General features: G+C 54.7%; 3 protein-coding genes across 9 annotated transcripts in view; 2 read left to right on the forward strand and 1 right to left on the reverse strand.

The window, feature by feature from the left end:
- Positions 1-5,715, forward strand: part of GALNS (galactosamine (N-acetyl)-6-sulfatase) — a 48,276-nt gene extending 42,561 nt beyond the window's left edge. The window contains exons 14-15 of one of the 3 annotated variants that reach the window (XR_012625063.1): positions 3,015-3,809; positions 4,802-5,715. Coding sequence is in view for 1 of the 3 variants with exons in the window: in XM_074839266.1 (XP_074695367.1) it covers positions 3,015-3,101 (87 nt within the window). In the remaining 2 variants the exon portion in view is untranslated. Of the gene's footprint in view, positions 1-3,014 lie in introns of all 3 variants that reach the window. The other 2 variants (XR_012625064.1, XM_074839266.1) reach the window with 2 other exon arrangements.
- Positions 5,716-5,844: 129 nt separating this feature from the next.
- Positions 5,845-17,120, forward strand: APRT (adenine phosphoribosyltransferase). 3 transcript variants are annotated; one of them, XM_074839278.1, is made up of 8 exons: positions 5,845-7,184; positions 9,002-9,101; positions 11,920-12,023; positions 12,827-12,960; positions 13,855-13,933; positions 14,068-14,158; positions 15,505-15,657; positions 16,994-17,120. In XM_074839278.1, exons 2-8 carry the CDS (start codon positions 9,007-9,009, stop codon positions 17,118-17,120), a joined length of 783 nt encoding a protein of 260 aa, XP_074695379.1. In that variant the 5' UTR covers positions 5,845-7,184; positions 9,002-9,006. The 3 variants fall into 3 exon arrangements, with proteins under 3 accessions (XP_074695379.1, XP_074695381.1, XP_074695380.1); XM_074839280.1 differs by lacking the exon at positions 15,505-15,657 and having other exon boundaries at positions 16,979-17,037; XM_074839279.1 differs by lacking the exons at positions 15,505-15,657; positions 16,994-17,120 and adding an exon at positions 9,357-11,746 and having other exon boundaries at positions 14,068-15,494.
- CDT1 (chromatin licensing and DNA replication factor 1) lies at positions 17,097-22,507 on the reverse strand. 3 transcript variants are annotated; one of them, XM_074839260.1, is made up of 10 exons: positions 22,057-22,507; positions 21,305-21,466; positions 20,995-21,224; positions 20,101-20,295; positions 19,861-20,006; positions 19,074-19,177; positions 18,625-18,813; positions 18,145-18,279; positions 17,852-18,053; positions 17,097-17,746 (listed from the first exon to the last, which is right to left on the reverse strand). In XM_074839260.1, the coding sequence occupies exons 1-10, from the start codon at positions 22,408-22,410 to the stop codon at positions 17,583-17,585; spliced, it is 1,881 nt and encodes a 626-aa protein (XP_074695361.1). In that variant the 5' UTR covers positions 22,411-22,507; the 3' UTR covers positions 17,097-17,582. The 3 variants fall into 3 exon arrangements, with proteins under 3 accessions (XP_074695361.1, XP_074695362.1, XP_074695360.1); XM_074839261.1 differs by having other exon boundaries at positions 19,861-19,949; positions 20,101-20,298; XM_074839259.1 differs by having other exon boundaries at positions 20,101-20,298.
- Between the last annotated feature and the right edge of the window lie 712 nt (positions 22,508-23,219).

The following is a 23,219-nucleotide window of genomic DNA, read 5'->3' on the forward strand; positions in this document are numbered from 1 at the left end:
GTGGCTTTTTCTCAGTGACGTGTGTGAGTATCTTTGGTCTTGCTTGGTCTCCTCCAATTCCACCCATGCCTGACTTTTCCAGAGTATGGTTTGAAACATGATGAACATTTTCAGTTCGGTTTTCTGTTTCAAGTCGCATTTTGGAAAGTTACAGTTTGGCTCTCCTGTCAAATGCTGCTGGGTTTGTTGAGAACCTGGGAAAGAAACTGGATGGTTTGTAGGAGGTAAAGTTGTCAGATGACGAGTGTGTGTAGTCTAAAGGGATGTGCCTGTAGACTGACACAAAATAGTAACAGGCAAAATCTTTCTGATGCTGAAATAATCTTCTGAAACAAAGAGTCAGTACCTGCTGCTTAGGGTCTATCCCCAGGCAGAAAAGTACAAAATGTGGAGCCTTAGTAAGAAGGCAAAGATCTTTTTTAGCTTGGTCACATCTTTTTTATTTTTGGATGTTAAGTAGGAAAAAGACTTGAAGGACCATTGTTTCTGTGTTTTCTTTCATTATTCAACTTTTCCCTTAATAAACACTGTTCTGTGCTCCTCTGGGACCTTTTTGGTTCAGGCACTCTCCCCAGTGCCTGGCAGCTGCCAGAGACCTTCACTGCAAAGGCATTTCTTCTGTGCTAACTCCAACTCCAGAGCTGGTTCATAAAGCGTAGGCACAGTCCGCTGTTCTGCAGCTACCCTGGGGCGGTGTGTTTAGGTGCTGTGAAAATATCTGGTGTCCCTGTTTGTCAACAAATAGTGTCTTTAGATTGCGTAAGGGAAAAAGTGCTGGACTGGAGGTCCCACACTGGGCCCCGTACGCCAGCCCTCTCCTTGGGGCTACTGAGAGTCAGTCTTCTCCCTTCTCCCTTGTTCTATCTCAGTTGAGTAGAAGTTTTGCAGACTGTGGGCTGCCACTTCTGCTTTGGCTATGGCCATGGCCAGGACTTGGCCAAGCCCAGTTCTGCCTAGTCTATAAGCAGAGGCTGCTCCAGTGCTTGGCCAAGCTCAAGGCAGATCCTTCAGGCTGTCTGAGGCAGAAAACGCTCCCCAGTGGGCTTGGGAGGGGATTCTAATCCCAGGAGGAATGTTCAAATCCCAGCAGGAAACATTACGAGTTTTCTATTCTATGTAAACACCTAACAGGCTGATTACATGGTCACAAAACTAAAATAAACAGGCAACAAATATTGCCTTTTGAGACCAGAAGGGAAGTAACCACATCTTTTTGGAGTGATAGTATTGCTGGGGTTGATTGGGCCTTAAATCTGTCTTTGGGGGATGCTGGGAGATAAAGATCACCTACTAATACTATGCCCAACACTGTCTCTAAATTCTGTCACCCATTTATTTGATACGGGCGTTTAATATCCTTTCTGGGACAGAGGAAAAGAATCATTTTTACTTATCCATGAGCAAAGCAGATGGATCGTTTTGTAGCTACTGCAGTCTTGGGATTGATGGGAGCGCAGCAGCATCAGCCCTCCTGAGCAGGAGAAGTGTTTGCTGGCCCATCTGTGGTGGATCCCACCAGCAGTGTAGCTGAAGCTCCTGCAGAGCCAGTTCTGCTGTGTTTTCCTCCTGTGGAAGTGTCGGAGAAATTACTCCGTGCAGTGGAGCCGTGCTGGCCTGACGGCGTGTTTGACTTGCAGCACACATGGAGTCCTCAGGGCTCTCGGCACTGGCAGCACCAATCCAGGAAAGCCGACTTGCACTGCAAGACTGAAGCAGAACCAATTTGCTTTGGTTTTGGGTTTGTTTGTTTGTTTGTTTGTTTTTTCAAAAGAACAAACATTTCATTTATTTCTTTGGATGTCTGTTGCTTCTACACAGCAGTCAGGCATCGGACATTTCCAGCGGTGGTTGTGCATTTTAAAATTGAGAAACAAATTTAGAAAACAGCATTAATTGTTCTTAAACCGGCTGGAGGCCTTGGTGCAGCGAGGTGCCTTCCACCAAAGCTCCCCTCTGTGGTCTGCTCCTTCTGCAGAGATAGCTGGTGTCTCACTGCCATCTGTTGTCAGCTGTATGGAATAGAAACCTGCCATGTTTTTCTGGGTTTAAGCTTTTCCTCCGTAGGAATTTAATTCCAAGAAAATGTAAATGACTCGAAGGATAAAAATAAATCAAATGAAAGGCAATAGGTCAGAGCTGAACTGACCTTTAATAGGCAACAGCAGGAATCTCCCGTGGCTGCATAGACCCTGAGAGAGGGAAGGACAGAGAACGAACGCCAAAGATTTCTGAAGGCAAAATGGGAATTGTAACCTGCCATTCACATTGCCGCAGTCCCAAATTTTAAATGGCAAAACCCCATGAAATTGAAAAGAGTTTTGTCCAAATTCCTTCCTCCATTAATCCCTTCGGAAGCTGATGTTTGCAGGGGGTTTCCTTGCTGATGTTGTTTCTCTGTTGTACACATGCTGGAGGAAGGTTGTTCAAGAAACATGGAAACAAGGGAAGCAAATAGTTTTGGTCTGCGTGCGCTGGAGTAGTTGTCTCATAAATGCCTCCTGCTCCATCTGTTCATGAATTCATCCATCAAAATGCTCATGAAAATACCAGCATACTTCTCTCTCTCACACCCTTGGCCTTCTGTTGCTTTTTGCTTGTTTCCTCAAGAAAGCGTGTGGATATCTCAGTGCTAAGAACGGTAATTCTTTTCTGGATCCCAGGAAAATTGGGGGTTTCAGCTCATGGTCTGCTTGCTCCATGCTACTACAGGAAAGAGAGGAAGGTCACCAGAGTCCCAGCAGGCAGCATTTGTACAGGAGAGACCACTGTGTCCCAGAAGAGGGAGTCATCTGCTGCAGAAGGATTTGTTATCTTTCCTAAAGCTTTTTTTTGAATGGTATTTGGAGTTGGGAAGTTGATGAGCCCAGAAGCATCAGCTACAAGAGGAGTTTCATTTTCCAAGTGGGACATAAGAGTGTCTTTGTGACAACCTAAAAGGGTTGGTTAGGGTACAGGGCTCAGCAGATACTTGGTATGAGTCATCTTTCTCTATATTTTTTGTTTGTTTTTAACAGAATTGGTCTCCTCCAGGCTGTGAGAAACTAGGGAAGTGCCTGAAACCACCCAAGTCTGACCCTAAGAAGTGCTTTTGGCCTCATTGATCTTCTCTGCAGCCCTCAAGAGCTACACAGCAAAGCTCTAACCAGCCGGACATACAGTTTACAAAGCATGTCTTTTCATGTTGGCACTCCTGTTTACACAGGAAGGGTGTGATGTATGTATGATATCATCATTTGCTCTTCCAAAAGGGACAGTGTTTATATTGCTAGTGCTCAGGGTTTAGCCCGTACCCTTCTGTTGGTTTAGTTGTTTCCGTAAATGGTAACTTTTCAGTGAAGACTGTGTCAACTGTAAAAGCTCTCTGGACAACCACAACTCCGCCATCACCTCAGAAAGGCCATGGATGCACCTTTCCTCTCGCTCCTTCCACCCAACCTGCTCTCTCAAACCTTTGCTCATTCAGGTACCGCAGCAGCAGCCGTGGGGGCCTGTTCAGGAAACGTACAGCTGCCAGAAAACCCTGCCCAAACTGCCCTTGTTTTGTTTGCCTGTAACTTGTTGTTTTAACATTTGATTTCCATTGTGAACTCTTTGGAAACCAATTTGTTTTTCCTTTCTTCCTAAACTTGGGAGTACTGGGTACAGCTGCACAGCCAGACCGCTGCCGTGCATCACTTGGTGCAAACAAGTGCTGCCTCCTGTTCTGGCCTGAGGGGCTGGCTGCAGGGAGCACGCCCTGCCTTCCTTCCATCTGTAGCTGCAAACATTCCCTACGTGATGGTATAAAGAAATTTGAAGGTAGTGCTCGTGTAAGTATTGCCTTATTGATGGTGTGCTGGATGTTCTTGGGGAGCTGGTGGTCAGTTGTTCATTTAAGGGGTTTTCTTCAATTCCAAAAATCCGGGTCCAAATATGGTTTAAGTCATGCTTTTAGTCTCATGATCTGGGCCCAGCCAACTGCAGGCTCAGAAATGCCCATTTACATCAGATGTTAACTCTTGACCCTGTTTCCAGCGTGTGCTCTCTGAGGAATTCTTGTGCAAACTTTCCCCAGCCTGGGTGTAACACTTCTCTAAACAGAGTTCAGGGTAAATGCTGATCCTTCACAAATTTCTCATCTGCTTTTGGGCCTGTTTCACACCCTTCGCTATTGCTAATAAACATGTCTCGAACAAAACCCAGCAAGGTTACTCTGGGGCTTTGGAGGAGTAGCTAGAAGCAAGCCTGGATAGGCAGTTTGCACCACTGACAGCTCCATGTCCACCCCTCCAGTGTTCTCGGCAGAGCACGTGCCCTCTCCGCGTGGCGTTGTGCTGCCTTGGGAAAAAATGAGGTGCTCTGTACCTGTAAACAGCCCTGCAACCTTCCCAAGCAAAGCTCGGGGCTGCCTTGAGATGGGCTGAGAGCTCTGCTGCTGTACTGCTGCCTGCTACGGGCTTCTCAACTGCTTGTTCTTACCCTCCCAGTGATCCCAAATGCTCTCATTCTCCCCCTTCCCATGGTTTACGCTACCTGTAATCCTCTCCACAGTAATTCCTGCTGTATATCTCATGAAGCCGGATAATCCTATAAGATTGTAGTAAGAACAGCACTTGAGTCGGCTCTTAGAGTTCCACTTACCAGAAATCACAGCCAACATTTCATCGGCTGGCAGAGCCTCTGCATCTCTGTTTGCACATCTGCAAATGGCATTTGTTTATAGTCCAAATTTCTTAGCTGCCTTATGATGTTGCTAATTGTCCTTCAAGTCTATCAAGGCATTTTCAGTTCATCCATAACATTTCTCCTTGTTTTGACATAGTGTGGATAGCTCGAGTCTTGCGAGTGTGATCAGCCTGTTCTGCAGTGATGCTGTGTGAGGACTGGCAGGAGGACCTGCACCAGTCGTGTGCGTCTGCCAGCACAGAACACCAGACAAAACCAGTAATTTCCCATTTTCTGGGTGCTGTCCACCTCTGCTTCAGTGCTGCTGTCACCCAGAAGCGTTGGGAGCCCTGCGGTTCACTCTTATCAGCAGATAAAGATACCACCAGAGGAGGGAGTCTGTCACTGTGACTCCCTGCAAATCCCTGTCAGCCCTCAAATAGTTACGAACCTGTCTGCTGCAAATTGTGACAGCACTTTTGTCTTTCTGTGGGCTGCTTATTAAGAGATCACATCGCAGGGTCACAGCTCATCGTCTGAGCGCCAGCCCAGACACGTTTTTCGGTTCTTCACATTTGCAGTACGTGCATCGGGAGTGCATTGGCTGCCTGCTGCCCCGTGTCCCCTGCCTGCCTGCCTGCCACTTCTGTCTTTACTCTTTCACAGCTTGCAGTTTTACACATACTGCTTTTCCCCCGTCTGTGTAACTTGCTTGGACAAGCCACCCTGTTCTCAGCATGCACGGTGTTTGTCTGGTTACCCAGCACACAAAGTCCTCATTCCTCATTGAAATAATCTCCCGGTGCATAGATACTGGATGTAAACTTTGCACTAAAAAGCTGGCTGCTGTAAGTGAATCGACTTGATGTCTGTTTAGTATCTGCTTCATGGCCATTTATTATAAAAGATCAAAGCTTAATGTGAAAAAGCCACTACTTTAAATTTAAATAGTTTTACAGCTGGATAGCTAGGAAGAATTTTAAATCAATGCCTTTCCCAAAGATGTACAGATTTTAAAGTTGTGAGATGAAGAACTAACGAAGAAAAATAAACTAATTTATCAGAAATGCACTATGCGATTTGTCCGTGTGCACCTGTAGAACAACTGAATAACACCTTCTTTTGGGACAGTCTCGCAGATACACCTTCCAGATCATGGGACTGACTTGGGTTAAAAATAGCTTGTTTTGTTTTCCCTGTATTATTTTTAACGTGGATCAATTTCCCAGCCCACACAGCTGCCCAAGTGCAATTCAGAGCCTGGGGCGGGGGGGCAGGGCCCTACGTGGCCCGCGGCCGCAGCCACCAGCAGCGCCGCAGGGGTGAGCGCTGCCAGCTCAAAAACACCCCGTGGATCACAAAACGACCGGCAGATATTACCCCATCTGCCCTTAATAACTGCCTGGAGCCTCTGATCTGAAGTCACTCTGTGTGATAGTCGCCCGGTTTGGGGAACTGCCCGTACTGGGGCAGGTGGTGGCTTTGCAGGAACTGCCTGGGGGACCTGCCAGGGGTTGTGTGTGCAGCAGTCGATGGAGGAGGGGGTCTGGTGGGGTTTATTGGCCTGTTGGGGACTGGCAGCTGTGCAGCTGGTTGGTTGGTGGCTCCTTTCTCGAGCTGCAAGATATAAAAGCTGAAGGAAAGATGTTGCCTGTCTAAAACTGCTTCTGTGTGATGTTCCTTTACTTTATATTTAAATACATCTGCTAAACGGTAAAAGCTTAATATCCGCTTGGGCTAAGAGTCCAAGGAATTTCTTTCTTGCCTCTAATTTCCAATTAGCTGAGCCTCCCGAGTCTCCCTGCTCTGCCCCTGAGGCTGTGTTATCATCCAACCCTCCATGCAGAGAAGCTTCTGAAATTGATGTAACTAATAATCGTGGAAAAAGTCCTACTGCATTTACACTCTATAGCTGCAAAAATGGAGCCTTGATTTAAAATCCTGCAGCGACAAATGGATTATTTCGGTGGCAAATTAGTCTCTGTGGACCAGCAATTTGGGGATCTGAACACTGGAATTGGAAACCAGAAGATCAATTCCGAACACTTAGAGCCAAGGTTAATGCCCTGCAAACTGTATTGAGTGCAGCGATGAAAGATAACGTGTCTCTGCATTTTAAACGGGAAGCCGAGGAGCACGGTATTAAAAGTGAAAATGAACAGAACGAGAGCGAGCGCTACCCACGTTATTTGCTAATAAAACCTTACACGGTGTCTGGGGACTGAGTTTTCAGGCCAGTGCTGAGGATGACAGTAGGCTTTTTACTAAAGGAACTGGAACTAATATCGCTGAGAAGGAGGCTGTTGAATTTGGGACGCTTGCTGCCGCGTGGAAGCTGGCAGTTCTCGGTACCTGCCGAGTCAAGCCTTTCCCAAACGTGCTGGACAGTTTCCAAAAGCCTCCTGGTTTCACCTCAAGCAAAGCGGATGAGATGAAGGTCTCCTGAAAGTTGGACAATACTCTTTTTTTTTCCCCCGTGAGGACATCTTTGTGGTGACCACGTGAAATAATTTCAGCAGCTGCAGAAAGACCTTTGGAAGGTGAGAACGGTTTGACTGGGGGCTTTGAGGGGAAGGCAGTGCTGGGAGGTGGTTCGTTGGCTGCAGAGTTGCCAGCAGCCTCTTCAGCTCAGCTAGGCGAGAAATCTCTCCCTGGGGATCTTACTGTTGTCCTCAGCACTGGGAAACTTCACAAACTACATGCACGTTTACTCTCTAAAAGTTACTCTTGAGTGCTTGTTCAGTATTCAGATAACTGGTTTGCAGTTAGAGTGGCTTGTTTGCCATTTCTCTTAAGGGTTATAGTACTTGGAAATAGACTTTTGCTTTTGTTTCCTGACAGTATTTGATGTGAGTCTTTCATATGTTATCAGAAAGCAACACAGTGGTGCCTCTTGAATTAAACTTTTTAAAGAACAGTTGTAAGGGAAGAACTGAAATCTCATTTTAGGTTCTTTTTTTCCTTTGGAAACTGGCTATTTTAAACACTGAGCAAAGACTCCATTTGCCTGTTTTCCTTATATCCCCTTCCACCGTTCCGTTGTTGCCCAAAGTGTAGTTTGGATTATATAAATCCTAAATAAAGGTGGATCCCTAGCCAAAAGCCTGTGGTCTCTTAGGAGTGTAAAAAAACCTCTGCCATCCAGCTTCTCTGGAGAGCCAATCTGGCAGCTGGCGTGTGATTCTCTGTGCCTTTGTCCCTCCTGGAGTCACTTAATACCCTTCTGGGCCATATGTAGGTTGGTAGCACGATTCCCATCTGAACGGGCTAGGGCCCGAAAAGCCCATCGGCCCATTTGCCAGCAGCGAGGAATGTGTGCCAAATCCATTAGTTCTGGATCAGACTCAAAATCCCCTCCCAGCTTGGCCAGGCTGGCCAGAGGAGAGAGAGGGGGGTTGTGGCTTCTCCAAGGGCCTCATCCAGCCTGCTGCCGTGGGCAGGAGGTGCTGGGTTCGAGCAAACAAGGATGCTGTGGAAGGGCAGAGCTGGTTCACGGTGCTTTCACCTCTTTTAGATGGGGGACAAAGCTAGCGCGTTACTCGGTACGGACGCTTCAGTCCCGAGCCCAGGGAGCTGGCTGGGGAACTGCATTCTTCTGCTGTTGAAATAAGATATTTCAATTTTGGTTTTTTTTTAAAAAAATGGGTTTAAAGTGCATGTGTTTCTAAAGCTGAAATTGAAACGAAATGTTCCAGCAGATTTGAAAGGAAATTTTAGTTCTTATTTCCCCTTGTGGGGTGTGTTGAAATTTTGGGCATTTTGTTCCACTTCACACTGAAGTATTAAAATCCTTAACGGAACAGAAACTTCCGTACTCAGCACAGCTCTTCTAATTGCCTGGTTAAGCTGATTAGAGTTAGCTCTCAAGCTTTTATCCCCCCAGTTTCCATGTCCACCAGCTAGTAACACCTCTCGTATCAGGATCTGAAAGCACTTTTAAATCACTGATCACCTCTGTGTCCAAAAGAGAGGCAAAGCCCCAAACAGCCCTAAACCTCTTGGAGCTGCAAGCGGATGTCAAGAAACCTCCCAGGTGATATTCCAGAGCTGAAATCCTTTGACATCACATTTGGAAATTGGTCCTAGGAAAGTTCTTTTCAGATGGAAATTGCAGTAGGAGTCAGCACTGTTGTTTGAAAGGTTGAACAATTACAGGGAAAACTAATTTGGACATTAAAAGCCAGTCTGTACTGGTAGGTGAGACTCATATCCTTTGAAATGGAGGATTAATGAGGTGAAGTTCTGACAGATCTGAGAAATGTTGGTGTTTTAAACCTGAGCTGGCATGTGGCATAATTTCTGGCAGCTAAATCATTGGACGTCCAATTTGGAGTAACCTTTATGCTCTTCCTGGCAGAGCTGATGGTGTCTGCGAGGCCTGATCCTGCACCAGAGGAGGAGAGATCCCCCCAGCTGGACGCAAAGGGGCCAGTGGGAGCCCTTGGCAGCTTGTCCTGGTGAGAGCTGCTGGTTTGCCCGGGGTGGGTTGGCACGAGGGGCCTGGGAACCTTGTGGTGTCTTCTGCTAATAACAGTGGTGATGTGTAGGAGAACAAGAAAAGTGTGATGAAGACCCCAGCTTACAGCTCCTCCGTTAGAGAGAGGCAGAAAGCGGGGTGCCTGCACTGCAGGCAGGCTGCGGAAGAGCCCTTGCCCAAGCTCCTGTTTATTTCCATGGGTAGGCAGATAAATTCCATCCCTTCCATCCGCCAGGAAGAAGAGGAGTTGCTGGAATAGCTCATTGTCCGGTATGGTGGTTGGTGAGGTTACAAGAGAAACCCTTCCAGCTCATCCGAGGGAGCGAGGGTGTTGCGAAGCCCCTGTTCCAGTGGAAGGCGATGTTTGCTTCGGTGGAACAGCTGCTAGAGAGGATTTTTCTGGTGCCAAAGAGATAATCTGACCTCAGGGAAAATCTTAGTCTGTAAGGGAATGGTTGTGAAAGGAGGCATGCTGACCTTGTCTCTGGCAACAGGGAGTGTAACAAGAAAGGGAGCAACCTTTGCACTGGCCTTCAGCTTGTCTCCCTCCGCACCTCAGGCCTCTGTTACACACATGTCTTGCTGTCTGTAGATAAAATTAGGAAGAAAATAGAGCAGTGGAGGATTCAGTGTGCAGCAAATGATTCCTGAGGGTTTTCCCCGAGCGCTGGGACGTGTCGCATGCAGGGCTGTGGGTGGAATCGGGTGCCTTGCGAGCCGTGCTGTGCCTGTGAGCCCGCCACGGCGTAGTTGGAGAGAAGGAGACCAGCTTTCCCCTCCTGTCAGCTGCTCCTCCTGTGCTAGAGCCACTTCTGAGAGCTGTCAGGACCCACAGGGCTGTTGAGAGCGACTGGTCCAACAAGAGTAGGAGGAAGCAGCTCTGCGTTTGCTACCAGAGCACCCAACCCATGGAGGGGGCCACATCAAAGCCCTGCAAAATCCCTGGCTAGCTGCTGGCACACTGTCACACGCTGTCACATGCTGTTACACGCCTCGAGGACAGGCCCCAACGCCTGGCCCAAGGGTGCTGAGCTTGAAGCTGTTCCTGTCGTGGCCTTCGGCAGCCAGCACCCGAGCTCAGCTGGGGGTGTTGCACGCTAGAACCCGGACCACATCCAGGTCCTATTTGCTAACGGAAGAGGAGATCTGTACTCATTCAGCACTACATCTCCTGCCCACAGTGGATTTTGGATGGACAAACAGCTGTTTGCCCATCCGGAGGTGGGAGATAAGAGCTGTGTGAGTGCCCTGACCTGCCGCACGAGCCAGTGATACCAGTAGCACCTGAGCTGGTGGTCTGGGAGCGAGGGCGCTCGGACCAGCTGCGTTATCATCCCCCATGAGCATCATCCAAACCAAGGGTTTTAACAAACACAAAATGCCATTCCAGGGGTTCACAAGAGGTGAGGAGGAACAGAAAAGTGGGAAATAGTTTAGTCCTACTGAGCTTGCTGTCTGCGTGAGGCGCAGGGCAGGGGTGAAGAGGGGTGGAAGTGTAACCCCCAGGCATGGCACCCCTTTTCCCAAGCTGGCTGGGGCAAGGCAGGGGTCCAGGGCTCTGTGCAGGGGGGTGATACGGCCCCACACGCTGCAGGTACCAGAGCACCCTTCAGAGGGGAAACTGGGGTACTGGGGCTCCCTGCTTTGAGGTACTGGGGTGCTGCATGCTGGGGATACCTGGGCAGGGGGCCAGAGCTCCATGCCCCAGGCTAGCAGGGCTCCATGCACTGGGGAGGCCAGGGCTCTGTGTGTTGGGGTACCCGAGCTCCATGCACCGAGGGAACTGGGGCTCTGGGCCCCAGGGTGCCAGAGCTCCGTACACCAGGGGATTGGGGCTCCATGCACTGGGGGGTCAGGACTCCGTGCCCTGGGGTACCAGAGCTCCATGTACCAGGGGGGGTGAGGCTCAGGGGTACCAGGGCTCCACTGCATTGGAGGGTCAGGGCTCTGGGGGTACCAGCACTCCTTGCACGGGAGGCTGGGGCTCTGTGCACCGGGGGGACTGATGCTCCATGCCCCAGGGTACCAGACCTCCATGTACCAGGGGGCAGTCAGGACTCTGGGGGTCAGGGCTCCGTACCGTGGGGTACCAGCACTCCATGGCACTGGGAGGGTCAGGGCTCTGGGGTACCAGAGCTCCATGAACCAGGGGATTGGGGCTCCACACACCGGGGGGACTGATGCTCCATACCTTGGGGTACCAGACCTCCCTGCATTGGGGGGGTCGGGGCTCTGTGCCCCCCGGGGTACCAGAGCTCCATGCACTGGGAGGGGTCGAGGCTCAGAGGTACCGGGGCTCCACTGCACTGGGGGGGGGTCAGGGCTCTGGGGTACCAGAGCTCCATGCACAGGGGATTGGGGTTCTGTTCCCCGAGGTACCAGCGCTCCCCGCCCCAGGGGGAACTGATGCTCCGAGCCCCGGGGTACCGGCGCTCCGCGGACGGGAAGCAGCCGGCGCAGGCTGTACCGGAGGCGGTGCCCGGCCCCACCGAGCCCCGCCCGTTCTGCCCGGTGCTGCGCGGCAGCTGCGCAGAGCGGGGCCGCCATGAACGAGGAACGGCTGCGGCGGGTCCGCGACCGGGTGCGACCTTTCCGCGACTTCCCGGTGCCCGGTGTGCTCTTCCGGTGCGGGCGGGGCTGGCGGGAAAGGGGGGGAACCGGGGGGGGGGTTTGGTGGCAGCTCCCCACTGCCCATCCTGCCTGCGCCGGGCAGGACCCGCATCCCCCGGGGACTTGAGAGCCCGGTGGGGAGCCAGCCTAGCCCCGGAGGTAGCCAGCTGCTCTCTCTCTCTTTGCAGCGATATCAGCCCCTTGCTGAAGGATCCCGCAGCTTTCCGCACTTTGATTGATCTTCTGGAAGATCATCTGAGAGCATCTTTCCCCCAAATCGACTTTATTGCAGGTGAGTGTTGGTTGAAACATCTCAGAGGCCGGCGCAGAGCACCGTGACCGGGTGGGAACGTGGGGAGACTCAGCTAGACGCTGTAGCCCCTGGGCACTGTAATAATCACCCAAATATTGGCCTCTGTTGTGGCGTAAGGCCAGGACAGGTTATACCCTTAACCTGCTCCTGTAGTTCCCAGAACTCCTGCCTTTAGATGGGGCAGGTGCCATCTGATTGATGCTTCAGTGCCAGTTCCGTAATTCATTGCTTTCATAGTTAAAAAAAGAGGAAGTACAGGAAGCCTGCCCTGCCTGTAAGGTCTCACACAGTCCCCGTGGCAGGCAGACCCTGTTCTAGCATGTTTTCCTTCTTAGGGGGGGCCTTTTCGAGCCAACAGAAACAGCCTTTGTGGTGAGAACGTGTTAGGAAGGCAGCGCTTGGGCTGGGCCCAAAGTTCAAGGAGTCCAGACCAAACCTAGGCCAAGGCCTTCGTGATAACTGAAGTGTGTTACCCTGGTGGTACAAAGTCCCTGGTTGTGTGGCCGAGCTGATACGGGGCTTTGCTGAGCTTATCTCTAAGAAGGAGAGCTAGAGGGGAGGCAAAACGAGCTGGGGGGGGGATCGTTGCGATACCCACCAGCCACTCATCTGGGCGAGCGCAGGCCATGCTGAGTGTGGTCTTTTTCAACCCATAAAAACAACTCTAAGAGCAAATTGCTTCTTGAAACACCCCCCTCCCTGAACATGGGAGGATGATAAACCTGGGGTACAGTTCAAAGACACCCCCAGGCTGAGTATTTGTGCTGCTCTGCTCCCCCCAGGCCTGGACTCCCGTGGCTTCCTCATAGGCCCCCCCCTGGCTCAGAGACTGGGGGTCGGCTTCGTGCCCATACGGAAGAAGGGGAAACTTCCCGGTCCGACCGAGTCTGTCTCCTACTCCCTTGAGTATGGCAAGGTAACACCTGGGGAGGGGAAGAGGTTTTCCAGCCTGGTTGAGGCAGGACTGGGGGGTGTCAGCAAGGGGATGGGGTGATAAAACCAGCGTGGGGGGTTCCCCAAGCTGGGTTTCACAGCCAGTGCCGATGCCACGGGCGGTCTGGCGCGGCACAAAGCTTCAGGAGTGGTGCTGAGTTTCGGCGTGGCAGCTCCCTCCCCGAGCCACGGACACGTGGTTTGAGTCAGCGAGCTGCGCTGTGATTTTTTTTTGGGGGGGAGTGGGGATGATAAGGCTTGGTGCTAAATTGCTTTCTTTGGCTTGAATTCAGGGGCATGAACATGGAGTGTGTTTCCCACTCTTCCAGTAAGTGTGATAAGTAACTGCCTTTATTGCATGGCTTCAAACCGGAGCGCTCGCCCCGTAACACCGCAGCCTCTCCGGTTAAAGAGCGGAGGCGTGAGCCCCATAACACGCTACCTCTGGTGACTAACGGCAGCAGAAACACCAAACCTAGGCAATATTTCTGAGGATTGTTTGGGCCAACCCCTGCATGGGACAAGTTCATCTGACAAAGGACGTGCCTGTGACAGTTTGGATGTGGCTTGGCGGTGCTGCACTCCTGCCCAGTGCATTACAGGAAATTTTCCCCCCTGGAGAACTGCTTTGGGATAAGGTTTCACGATGGGACCATAACTCATGTTCAGGATCTTGACATGCCAGAGGGTTGGCCCAGCAATCACCTAACCCGCTCTGTATTTCCATGGCACTCCCTGTAGCTGGAGGATGTGTTTTGGGGGTTTTCAGGGGCTGATCTCACTGAAGACTTGTCTGCATTCCACCCTGCGTTAGCGGTTTGTGAAGTGTTCCTCTGTCAGGCAAGGCTAAAATGAAGCTGCTCTTTCCACCCTGCAGGCTGAACTTGAAATCCAGAGCGATGCCGTGGAACCGGGACAAAAAGTCGTTATTGTAGACGACTTGCTTGCCACTGGAGGTGAGAGGAGCAGGCAGTGTTAGAGCACATGTCATGCACGTACGTGTGCGTCGGGAGCAGCTCTGGGGTTTGAAGCTTACCTCGGCGCTGCTCCCGGGGTGACGATGTTTCTGCTCCGCCTCGGTGTTGTGCAGGTACCATGTGTGCAGCCTGTGAGCTGATGAAGAGGCTGAAGGCTGAAGTCCTGGAGTGCCTGGTGATCATAGAGTTAAAACTCCTGAAAGGGTCAGAAAAGCTCAAGTCCGTCCCTTTCTATTCTCTGCTGCAGTATGACTGAGGAGGAGCCGGGAGAAGGGAAGCCGCTGAGTTTGGGGCTTTATTCAGCAACTCTTGCTGTCACGAGGGGGTGGACGGGGGGGGGAAACCTACAGTTTTGATCCTGGCCAGATGCTTATACAATCATAAGTCCTATTTATTTTCCAAGCCACAGATTAAGGTGTGTTAAGCGTAAGGATTCTTTTCAGAGTTCATCCTTTTGGGAAGAAGAAACAGCCTCATTGTTTTGGGGGGGATGGAGACCAAGATACAGCTTCACTGAATTTATTTTATTTTTTTTTTAAGAGACCAAAGTGAAAATACTGCTGCTGAGGCAGGAGAGGTCCAATAGTTTAGGGGGCCCAGCATTCCCTTTCGGTTGAGCCATGCCCGGAACCCGCTAAAAGTTTGCCAAAGAAACACAGAAGATGGGCAAAAAGGGATTATTTGTCAAAGGGATAAATCCCTCAGTATTTGACCTCAGAGGAAGGTCTGGTTGCTCTCTGCTGTCGCTCACACCGGAATAGGTTGCTTTTACATTAAGGTAGTGCTTGGTAAGGAGAATTAAGTGCCTGCCCAGACCTGTGTCCTGAAATCTGGAGGCAGCTGCTGCCAGCACAAGGGAGGTTGCTGGTGTAGATGAGCTCAGACATGGTGTCAGCTTGCAGCTTGGCTCGTGGTCTCCTTTCCTTGCGACCGCGGGAAGCTGAAGGTCTCTTGTAGGAAGCTGTCTGCCTTCCCTTGCTCTGGGGTGCTCCTTAGCAGGGAGTTTCACAAAACTCAGAGCAATCTACATCATGAGAGGTAGCGCAGAGGTGGGCGCCAGGTGGGGAGGAAGAAGGGGGCCATGCACATGCTCGGGGCTGTTCACCTGCCCAGCAGCACTGGCACCTACTAGAGCCAGCAGCTCCAGCCAGGCCTGGCAGCTTTTGCTGAGCACAAATTCCCCCTCTACTGCACCATTTCTGACTCCGTTTGCTGGGTTCTTCCTGGGGCATCGGGATGTCGAAAGGACGATGCCGGTTTGGAGCTCATTCTTGTTTGTACGTTTGGTGTCAGATAAGGCCAGAGGAAGAAAGAAAAGGTGTTCTGCTTTTGCAGCCGAGCTCCGGCTGTCGCACTGGGCTTGTGGTGGTGGCGTGGGGTTTGGAGATGCTCCCTAGAGCTTAGTTTAGTCAGAGGACTAGCTAAGACTCAGCGTGCCAAAACTTCCATCTGCCTGAAAACATCAGGGACTGTGTCCCTGTCCTAGCAGGGGCTGAACTCACTGGTAAAATAAATGCTGACTTATTTTTATTTTTTCTAACCTGTCTCAGAGCTCTTCTTGCAGTAACTGAAGCTGTTAGTTACCCTTGTGAGTGTCTTCCTCCAAACCCAGGCTGCCAGTGGAGAGCAAGGTTGTGGCATGACCTCCCCCTTGCCCCCCCAAACACTCGGAAGGAATCTCTTGCCAGGACTGAGCCCTTCAGGTATCTTTTCTCCAGGCTTGGCACCAAGCTCTAGCTGGAGGGGGGTACCCAGGTCCTGCTGGGTTGCAGTAGAAGTCCCAGTGCCAGTGGGTGCATAGACCAAGCCCCCCCACAGCTCAGCTCACCTTCCCCATCCAGCACATGGGGCTGCCTTCCACTTGTAAGGGCCATTATGGCTATTTTTATCACTGTTTCCTGAAAAGCCACTTCAGTGGCTGCTCAGTTTGCACTGAGAAACACCATTCCCCTGGGAGAAACCTACCCCAGGGCACTTGTTTTCGCAGCCAGCCCCTGCACGGAGCCAAGGGAGGGAGCGCCTCGCATACTTGGCACGAGGAGGGGGTCCCTGCTGCGAGGGAGAGAAGGGAAAAATTAGATCCACCCCAAAAAGCCGTGGAAAGCAGCTGCGCTCTGTGGAAGCGAGCGTAAGCCCTGCCAGTGCCAGAGCTGGCTGCGTGCGGGGCCAAGGGGTGACATCAGGGAACCCGGGGACGGTGCCTTTGCGTTGGCTGGGCTGCAAGCAACCGTTGATGTAATTTGCTCGTAGAAACAAGGTTTTTCTCCTAAGCAGCAGAACAGGAGCTCGCTGTGAGCTCCCCTGGGGCAGGCATCTGCCTGCCAGGCTGCTGAAACCAGCCCCACGCCCCCTCCACTGCAGTGAGGCCCATTCAGCGTGGCCAGTAGCCTGCCCTGCGCCGAGCCCAGCCTCGCACCTCGGCCCTGTGCATCCCCTCCAGCTTCTGGGCCAGGTTTAAACCCTCCTCTCTGGAAACTGGGCTACCTCCTGCCAGCAGTGCCACTTGGCTGGCGAGCAGGGGCCTGGAGGAGGAAGAGGAGGAGGGCCTGCTCCCTTGGGCTGTGCTACTGGGATCTCTGATGCAACCAGCCTCTGAAACCAGCACTCCAAATTTTCAGGATTTTTTGGAAACCTCACTTCCAAGCTTCCCCCTCACCCCAAGGAATGAAGGACAGTCAGACAGTCACCTTTCCCTGCAAGTCCTTGATGTTTCATGTTAAAACCAGCAAAGTTTGGCTCAGAAAGCGGGGTGAGGTGTTTCCCACGGGACAGCTCCCACCTCCTCCCCTGCACCCACGCTGCCCTGACCTGGGTGTTGGGCCAGGCCAGCACCTCTGCCACAATCAGTGCCCTCTTCCCAAACCACTTCAGCCCAGTGACCTGGGCTTTCCCCAGGGGGGGGCGAAAAAAAAAAAACAACACCCCACACACCCACCCCGCTCAACCCCCGCAGGAGCTGCTCCACAGCCCCTATTTACAAAAGCTGTATTCAGTTCCCTGCAAACCCACGCTCACTTTTTCCAGTTAATTTTTCTCCAGGAGCTGGATGAGGACCCAGCCCTGCCCCGCGTGTGCCGGCCGGCGCCAATTGCCATGGAGAACCGCGGCGCAGAGAGGCAGCTCACCGAGGAAGAGCACTGGGTTAACACAAGTCAGCTATATTTAAAACATTTAATACAAATATGTTTTGACAAGTCCTGTAGTTGTTTCCAGCGAGTCCTGGAGATGCGTTTTCCCTCCCTTAAAAACGGAACAAGGCCCGGAGCTCCAAAAAACATCAATTTGTGACTTCTTCTCTCACTCCTTCCTGCCTGTCACCCTCTCACCCTGCCCAGTGCTGCCTCCACCCCACCAGGGCCCAGTTAATGGAAGAAACCTCCTGTATCAAACCTTCAGGAGAACACAGAAAAGCTGAGAAAAACTTAACTATCTCCTCTTCCCTGCTTGCATCGTTACCGCAGGTTAGGGGAGCTACAGTCCTCAGGGACCCTGGCAGAGGAATTAGTTAAAATTAAGGCGTTTTGCTCTTCAGACATCCCTGTCAACGCACACCAGTTCCCGGAGCGCAGTCGCGATTTGCTACATTTAGAAATTGCACAGGGGAAGCCTTGATGCTTGAGGGGGGTGCTCAGAGGGCTTCTGCCTCCTTTGCCGCCTTGGTGAGCGTCTCCGTGACGAGGCTGAGGTCCTTCCCCTTGTCCAGTTTGATGTAGGTGTCCGTGCTGAGGGTGTGGATCCTCACCCAGTCGGGCAGCAGCTCTGCGAAGAGGCGCAAGTGTTTCTCCATCTCGCCTGCGAAAAGGAGCGGTGGCCACCGGGTCAGAGCTCAGCTCCCCACCCCTTCCCTCCCACACCGGCGAGGAGAACCATTCCCCACCCTTCCACCAAATTTCCTACTGGGAGGCATCTGCGCGTCGTAGCTGTCAGCCATGCGGGCACAAGCCACCTCCATGGTCAGCGCCGGCTTCTTCTCGGCCACGAAGACGTTGCGCAGGATACGGGCCATGGCCGGCAGCCGCCCCAGCATGGCCAGTCGCTCCTCCTGCTGCGGGTCCCGCGTCATCAGCGCCTGCAGCTTCTGCGCCTCCTTCGCCCGGATCTTGGGGAGCGGAGAAGATGGGGTGAGTGAGGCACAGGAAACTCCCCCCCCCATCCTACCCCAGCGTTATGGCCAGGACTGAATTACTCACCCTCTCGAGCAGGGCCTGGGACACCCCTTTGAGAGCACTGGAGGTGCTGGCAGGGGACGGTGCTTTGGAAACCACCGGTTCCCCCGCACCGGCTTCAGCGGTTCTTAAGGCCAGGTTGGCAAGAGCTTTTTCCATCTGCTCATGGGGAAGAGGGAGGAGGAGTTGGGTTACAGCTCGCGCTGGAGGAAGGAGAAGTTTCCCCTCCGCCGCCCCTGCCGCCACATCCCCATCTGACCCATCCCTGCCTGTGGAGGACAGCTTGGGGCGCTTCATCTCCTCTCTCAGCCCCCAGAATCAGCCTGAAACCAGTCCTAGACCACAACCAGCCACGCTTACAGCCAGGCTCACGTTCCCACCTGCCCCCATCCTACAGTGCTCCGAGTCCTGTGGCTCAGAAGTGATCCTTGCCGACCCCAATCTGGGAACATCCTCCTGGAGAAACAGCTGCTCTGAGGTCTGGCAGCCCCGCTCCTGGCTCACCTTAGGGCTCAGCATCCCCCGAGCTGCGCTCAGCACCTCCTGGGCCGTGCTCAGCCTGTCCTCCTGGGGTGGCCGTGGCAGCTCCGCCGGGCTGATGTCCGGCACCTCGTCCACGTTGAAGCGGGGATGCCAGCGGGTCAGCTTCTCCTCAGGCACCACCATGGGAGGGCTGAGGGCGGCCAGGAACGCCTGGAGAGGGACGAGAGCTGCATCACAGCCAGGTATGGGGGAGCCGGCCATTGCCCCGCGCTCCAGCACAGGTTGGCAACTGGCTTGGAGGAAATCCAGAGCCAGGAGATTCCAGCTGCCCACCAAGAGCATCTCGGAGGAACCAGCAACATCCTTCAGCCTGGATGTCAGCCTGCTCCTTCCACCCGCTTCTCCAGTGCCCAGAGCAACCCAGAAGTGGAGGGTGCTGGGGGGGGGGGGGGGGGGGGGGGAGTCCTCACCTTGTGATGCTGCTTGACGATGTTCACCAGGTTGCGGTTGAACTCCTTCCGACGTGCCAGCAAGCGCGACGCCGACAAGTGCGGGCGGCCGTCCACTTTCTCCTCTGCAAGGAGAGACACGAGCATCACCCGCAGCACCTCGGCTTCACCACGCCCGAACCTCAGGAAGGACAGGCCCAGCTCCCCGCCGCGCTGCCCGAATTGCTGCCCCATCATCTTCCCGCTTGTCCCAAAAGTGTTTTCCACTTCCAACCCGCTCAGGCCCTTATGTGCCAGATGATTATCTAAGAGGGGGATGGTTGTCCTGATGATTGTCCTGAAGGGTCCAGGAAGGCTGGACACTCTTTAAGAAAGTCTTAACGGCACAGAAGCTGGCGGCAGAGAAGGCCGCCCTGGCTGAACAGGGAGCTTTGGCTGCAACTCGGGGAGAAAAAAAAGAGTTTACAGGCTTTGGAAGAAGGGGCTAGCCACTCACAATGATTACAGAGATGCTGTGAGGTTATGCAGGGCAGAAATCAGGAGGTCTAAAGCCCAGCTAGAAATTAATCTGGCTTCAGCAGTCAAAGATAACAAGAAATGTTTCTATAAGTACTTCAACAGCAAAAGAAAGACCACAGAGAGCCTCCATCCCCTGCTTTTGGGGGACCCCAAAAACATTTTCCACTTCCAACCCGCTCAGGCCCTTATGTGCCAGATGATTAAGAGACCGAGCCAGGAGCACCCCTGGGGATTCAGGGATCCCAGCCAGGACCGAGCGTGGACGGGGGCCCCTCTGAGCCGTACGTACCTTCCCCCAGCACCGGCTCCAGCGTGAGCTGGTAGTCAGACTTCTTCATGCCATTGCCAAAGGTGGGAATGTTCTTCTCCTGGCGCAGCCTGTATGAGGTGGGGTAAACTGCCTTGATCTGCCCCACGTGCCGCTCCTCAAACTGCCTGCAACAGCACCCCGAGAGGTCGGGATCCCCCAAGAGCTGACACCAAGGCCCAAGAGCTTCAGTGGGGACCCCAAAACGTGCTGCCAACTTACTTGCGCATCATATCCTGCACCCCCTGCTTAACCTTGGCAAAGGTGACGGTCTCGGCGCGGTTGAAGAGCATCCCGGTGATGGTGTCCACGCTGCGGAACATCTCCGCCAGCACCTTGAACTTGTAGGGCAGCGTGAGCCCCGGGGGCAGATCCTGCGCAAGGGTGTGGAACCGCTGGTATGCGGGGGTCTTCTCGCTGCTGGGAATGAAGATGGGGAGGGGGTCAGGGTCCCCCCCACACAACAGCCACAGTGAATGTGGTGCTGGGATGCCCCCCCCCACCCCGAGACCAGCCAGGATGGTGGTCCTGCTGCTAAAAGCATTAACCAAGGAACAAGCGCCAGGACAAGAGGGAATGGCCTCAAGCTGCGCCAGGGCAGGGTCAGACTGGCTCTTAGGAAGGATTTCTTTGCAGAAGGGGTTGTTGGGCGTTGGAATGGGCTGCCCAGGGCAGGGGGGGAGTCCCCATCCCTGGAGGGGTTGAAGAGTCGGGTTGACCCAGCGCTGAGGGATCTGGTGGGGTTGGGAACGGTCAGGGTGAGGTTCACGGTTGGACTGGAGGAGCTTCAAGGGCTTTTCCAACCCAGATGACTCTGGGATTCTGTGACCTCAAAGCCAGGGAGCTGCATGCCCACCCTGGTTGGGTGGAGAGGGGTCCCCCCCATCCCCAAACCCCCTCTCTGAGCAACCTGTGCCAGGATCTGGGTCCCACCACCAGTCCTGGGGATGTCAACGCCCCAATACTCAAGGCAGAGAAGCCCTTTGCGTGCAGCAGGGCCATCCCAGCACCTCCACACCCCCTCCACGGGGGTCGGAAGACCCCTGCAAGCAGCAGAAGAGGGACACCCCGATTTCCCCTCAAATCTGGGGTCACATCCCCAAAGCTGCTCCTCACCCGGCCTCCACCACAGGAGCTGCCGCTCCAGCGTCCCCCGACGGCCGTGCTCCCGGCGTGGCTCCGCTTCCCGCTTTCCTCTCACGGATCCGCAGCTCCAGTTGCCGCACTCGCTCCAGACGGCTCCGCAGGTCGGTGCTGGCCCCGGCGGGAACGGGTGGCAACTGGGCCACCTGGGCCACCTGCTCCTTCACCTTCTGCAGGCGGCACCTCAGCCCAGCCAGGTCCTCCTGAGTGGGGCGGGGGGGGACACAGGGTCAGAGGACGAACATAACAAAATCGGGAGCAGAAAGCCAGGCTCATCCCATACCTGCTGCAGACGCCTGGTTGTCCCCGGGGGCGCTGTGCTGGGCTGTGTCCCCCCATCCTGCCCCCGGCACAGGGGGTCCGCTGCCCGGTCCAGCGAGGGCGTCATCAGGGGCCGAGCGGTGGCCGGAGGCAAGGGGCTGGTGGCTGGCGAGGGGCTGATTGCCTGTGAGAGAGCGGAGGAGTGTTAGAGGCTGCCTGGGGAACCCACCCTGCTGTGGCCCCCTCCCCAGTGCCCCCCCAAGGCCTTATACTGGGGGATGGGGGGGGCTGCACTGGGGGCAGGGGCAAGCCCTGAGGCGGGGGGTCTGCATCAGGAGAAGGGGGACAAGCCCTGGGGGGGGTCTGCATAGGGGGGCTGCACTGGGGGCAGGGGGCAAGTCCTGTGCGGGGGTTTCTGCATCATAAGGGGGACAAGCTCTGGGGCAGGGGGTCTGTACTGAGGGGGGGGGGGGGGGGGGGGCACGGTGGGGGCTGCACCAGGGGCAGGGGGCAAGTTGTGGGGGGGTTTCTGCATCAGGACAAGGGGAACAAGCTTTGGGGGGGGTCTGTACTAAGGGAGGGGCATAGGGGGGCTGCACTGGGGGCATGGGGCAAGCCCTTGGGGGGGGGCTCTGCACTGATGGGGGGGCGGGTCAAGCCCTTGCAGGGGCAGGGGGTGCTGCTGCTCCGGACACGGTGCCCTGGTTTTACGCACCTCCCCCCCCCTCCCCGTTTTAAGGCCGCGGCGCATCCCCGACCCCGGCAGCTCCCTACCGCGGGCGGCCGCGTCCCCGGTCCCGCATCCCGGTCCAGCTCCAACCTCTTCCGCGCCGATTTCCCGCCGGGTTCCCCGGAGCGGGGCCCGGCCGGTGGCTCCGTTTCCATCTCTCGGCGGCTCCGCTTCCTCCCCGCCACCCCCCGCACGGCCGGGGAGCCCCCGCGGGCCGGGGTACGCGGCGAACCGGGCGGCGGGGGGCTGAGCCCCGTTGGGGCAACATCCTCCGCCTCCCGCTGAACCGGGGGACCGGTAAGGGCGGCCTTGACCCGGCGGCCGCCGCCGCGCTTGCCCGGGGCTCCGGTTGCCGCTTTCGTGCGGCTGAAGAAGTCGGTGAGGCGCAGCTGGGCCATGGCGGTGCCGGGGATGGTCCCGGTGCTGGTGCCGGGATGGTCCCGGCGCGCCAACACGTGTCCCCGCCAAACCCCCCGCTCTTGGCGGGAACGCGCGCGGCCGCGGCCCCGCCCCCCGGCGGGTCGGGAGGGTCACGTGAGGCGGAATTGGCGCCACGGGGGTTCTTAAAGGCGCCGCGGCCCCTATAACCCTGCTCCACGTTTGGGGAGGGAGGGGAGGAAACACACACGGGGCTGCTCGGCTGCGGGGGATCGGGCCCATTCCCTGGGGGGCTCCGACTTTTGGCTGCTTGGGCTGCCCGGCCCTCGGGGGGTGTGGGGGAGCTGCGACTTAGGGGGGAGCACCGGGGAGGGGAAAAGCAGGGCAAGCAGCACGTGAAATGGCGCTGGCCCCTGGGCTAGTGGTCGCTCACTTTATTTGCTCTCCCCATGTACGGCCGGGGAGCTGCTTGTTTCCAACAAGCCCTGCTGGGCTCCCAGCGACAGCTCGATGGTGGCCAAGGGGTCCCTCGAGGGACGCTGCCACCTTCCCCCCCTGCATCTGTGGTTCCGGGCAGTGGCCAGCGCTCTGCTTAGGGCCACAAGTGTGAACAAGGGGCCCTAGAAGCACCCACAGCCCCCCTGCGTGCCCCACGGCCTGCCCACGGGCTAATGGCACTGCCCGGACGTGGGGGGAAGCTTGTTTGTCCATAAAACACCTCGCCGGGCACTCAGGCTGTGCCCGCAGCACATTACAGGGCCGCAATGTTCCCCGGCAGCTCGCTTAAAGCCAGAGCGAGGCCGGGAAAGTGGAGCGGGGGCCACTCAGG

This window comes from Strix aluco, chromosome 14 (assembly GCF_031877795.1).
Source record: "Strix aluco isolate bStrAlu1 chromosome 14, bStrAlu1.hap1, whole genome shotgun sequence".
Classification (NCBI taxonomy): domain Eukaryota; kingdom Metazoa; phylum Chordata; class Aves; order Strigiformes; family Strigidae; genus Strix; species Strix aluco.

Excerpts from the sequence above, each read along its gene's own strand:
- APRT (XM_074839278.1), top strand. The coding sequence starts at position 9,007 with ATGGTGTCTGCGAGGCCTGATCCTGCACCAGAGGAGGAGAGATCCCCC. Across the intron at positions 9,102-11,919 it reads GCCCTTGGCAGCTTGTCCTG|CGATATCAGCCCCTTGCTGA; the intron begins GTGAGAGCTGCT and ends CTCTCTTTGCAG. Across the intron at positions 12,024-12,826 it reads CCAAATCGACTTTATTGCAG|GCCTGGACTCCCGTGGCTTC; the intron begins GTGAGTGTTGGT and ends TGCTCCCCCCAG.
- CDT1 (XM_074839259.1), bottom strand. The coding sequence starts at position 22,410 with ATGGCCCAGCTGCGCCTCACCGACTTCTTCAGCCGCACGAAAGCGGCA. Across the intron at positions 21,467-22,056 it reads CGGGGACGCGGCCGCCCGCG|GCAATCAGCCCCTCGCCAGC; the intron begins GTAGGGAGCTGC and ends GCTCTCTCACAG. Across the intron at positions 18,054-18,144 it reads CCCAGGCCCTGCTCGAGAGG|ATCCGGGCGAAGGAGGCGCA; the intron begins GTGAGTAATTCA and ends CCGCTCCCCAAG.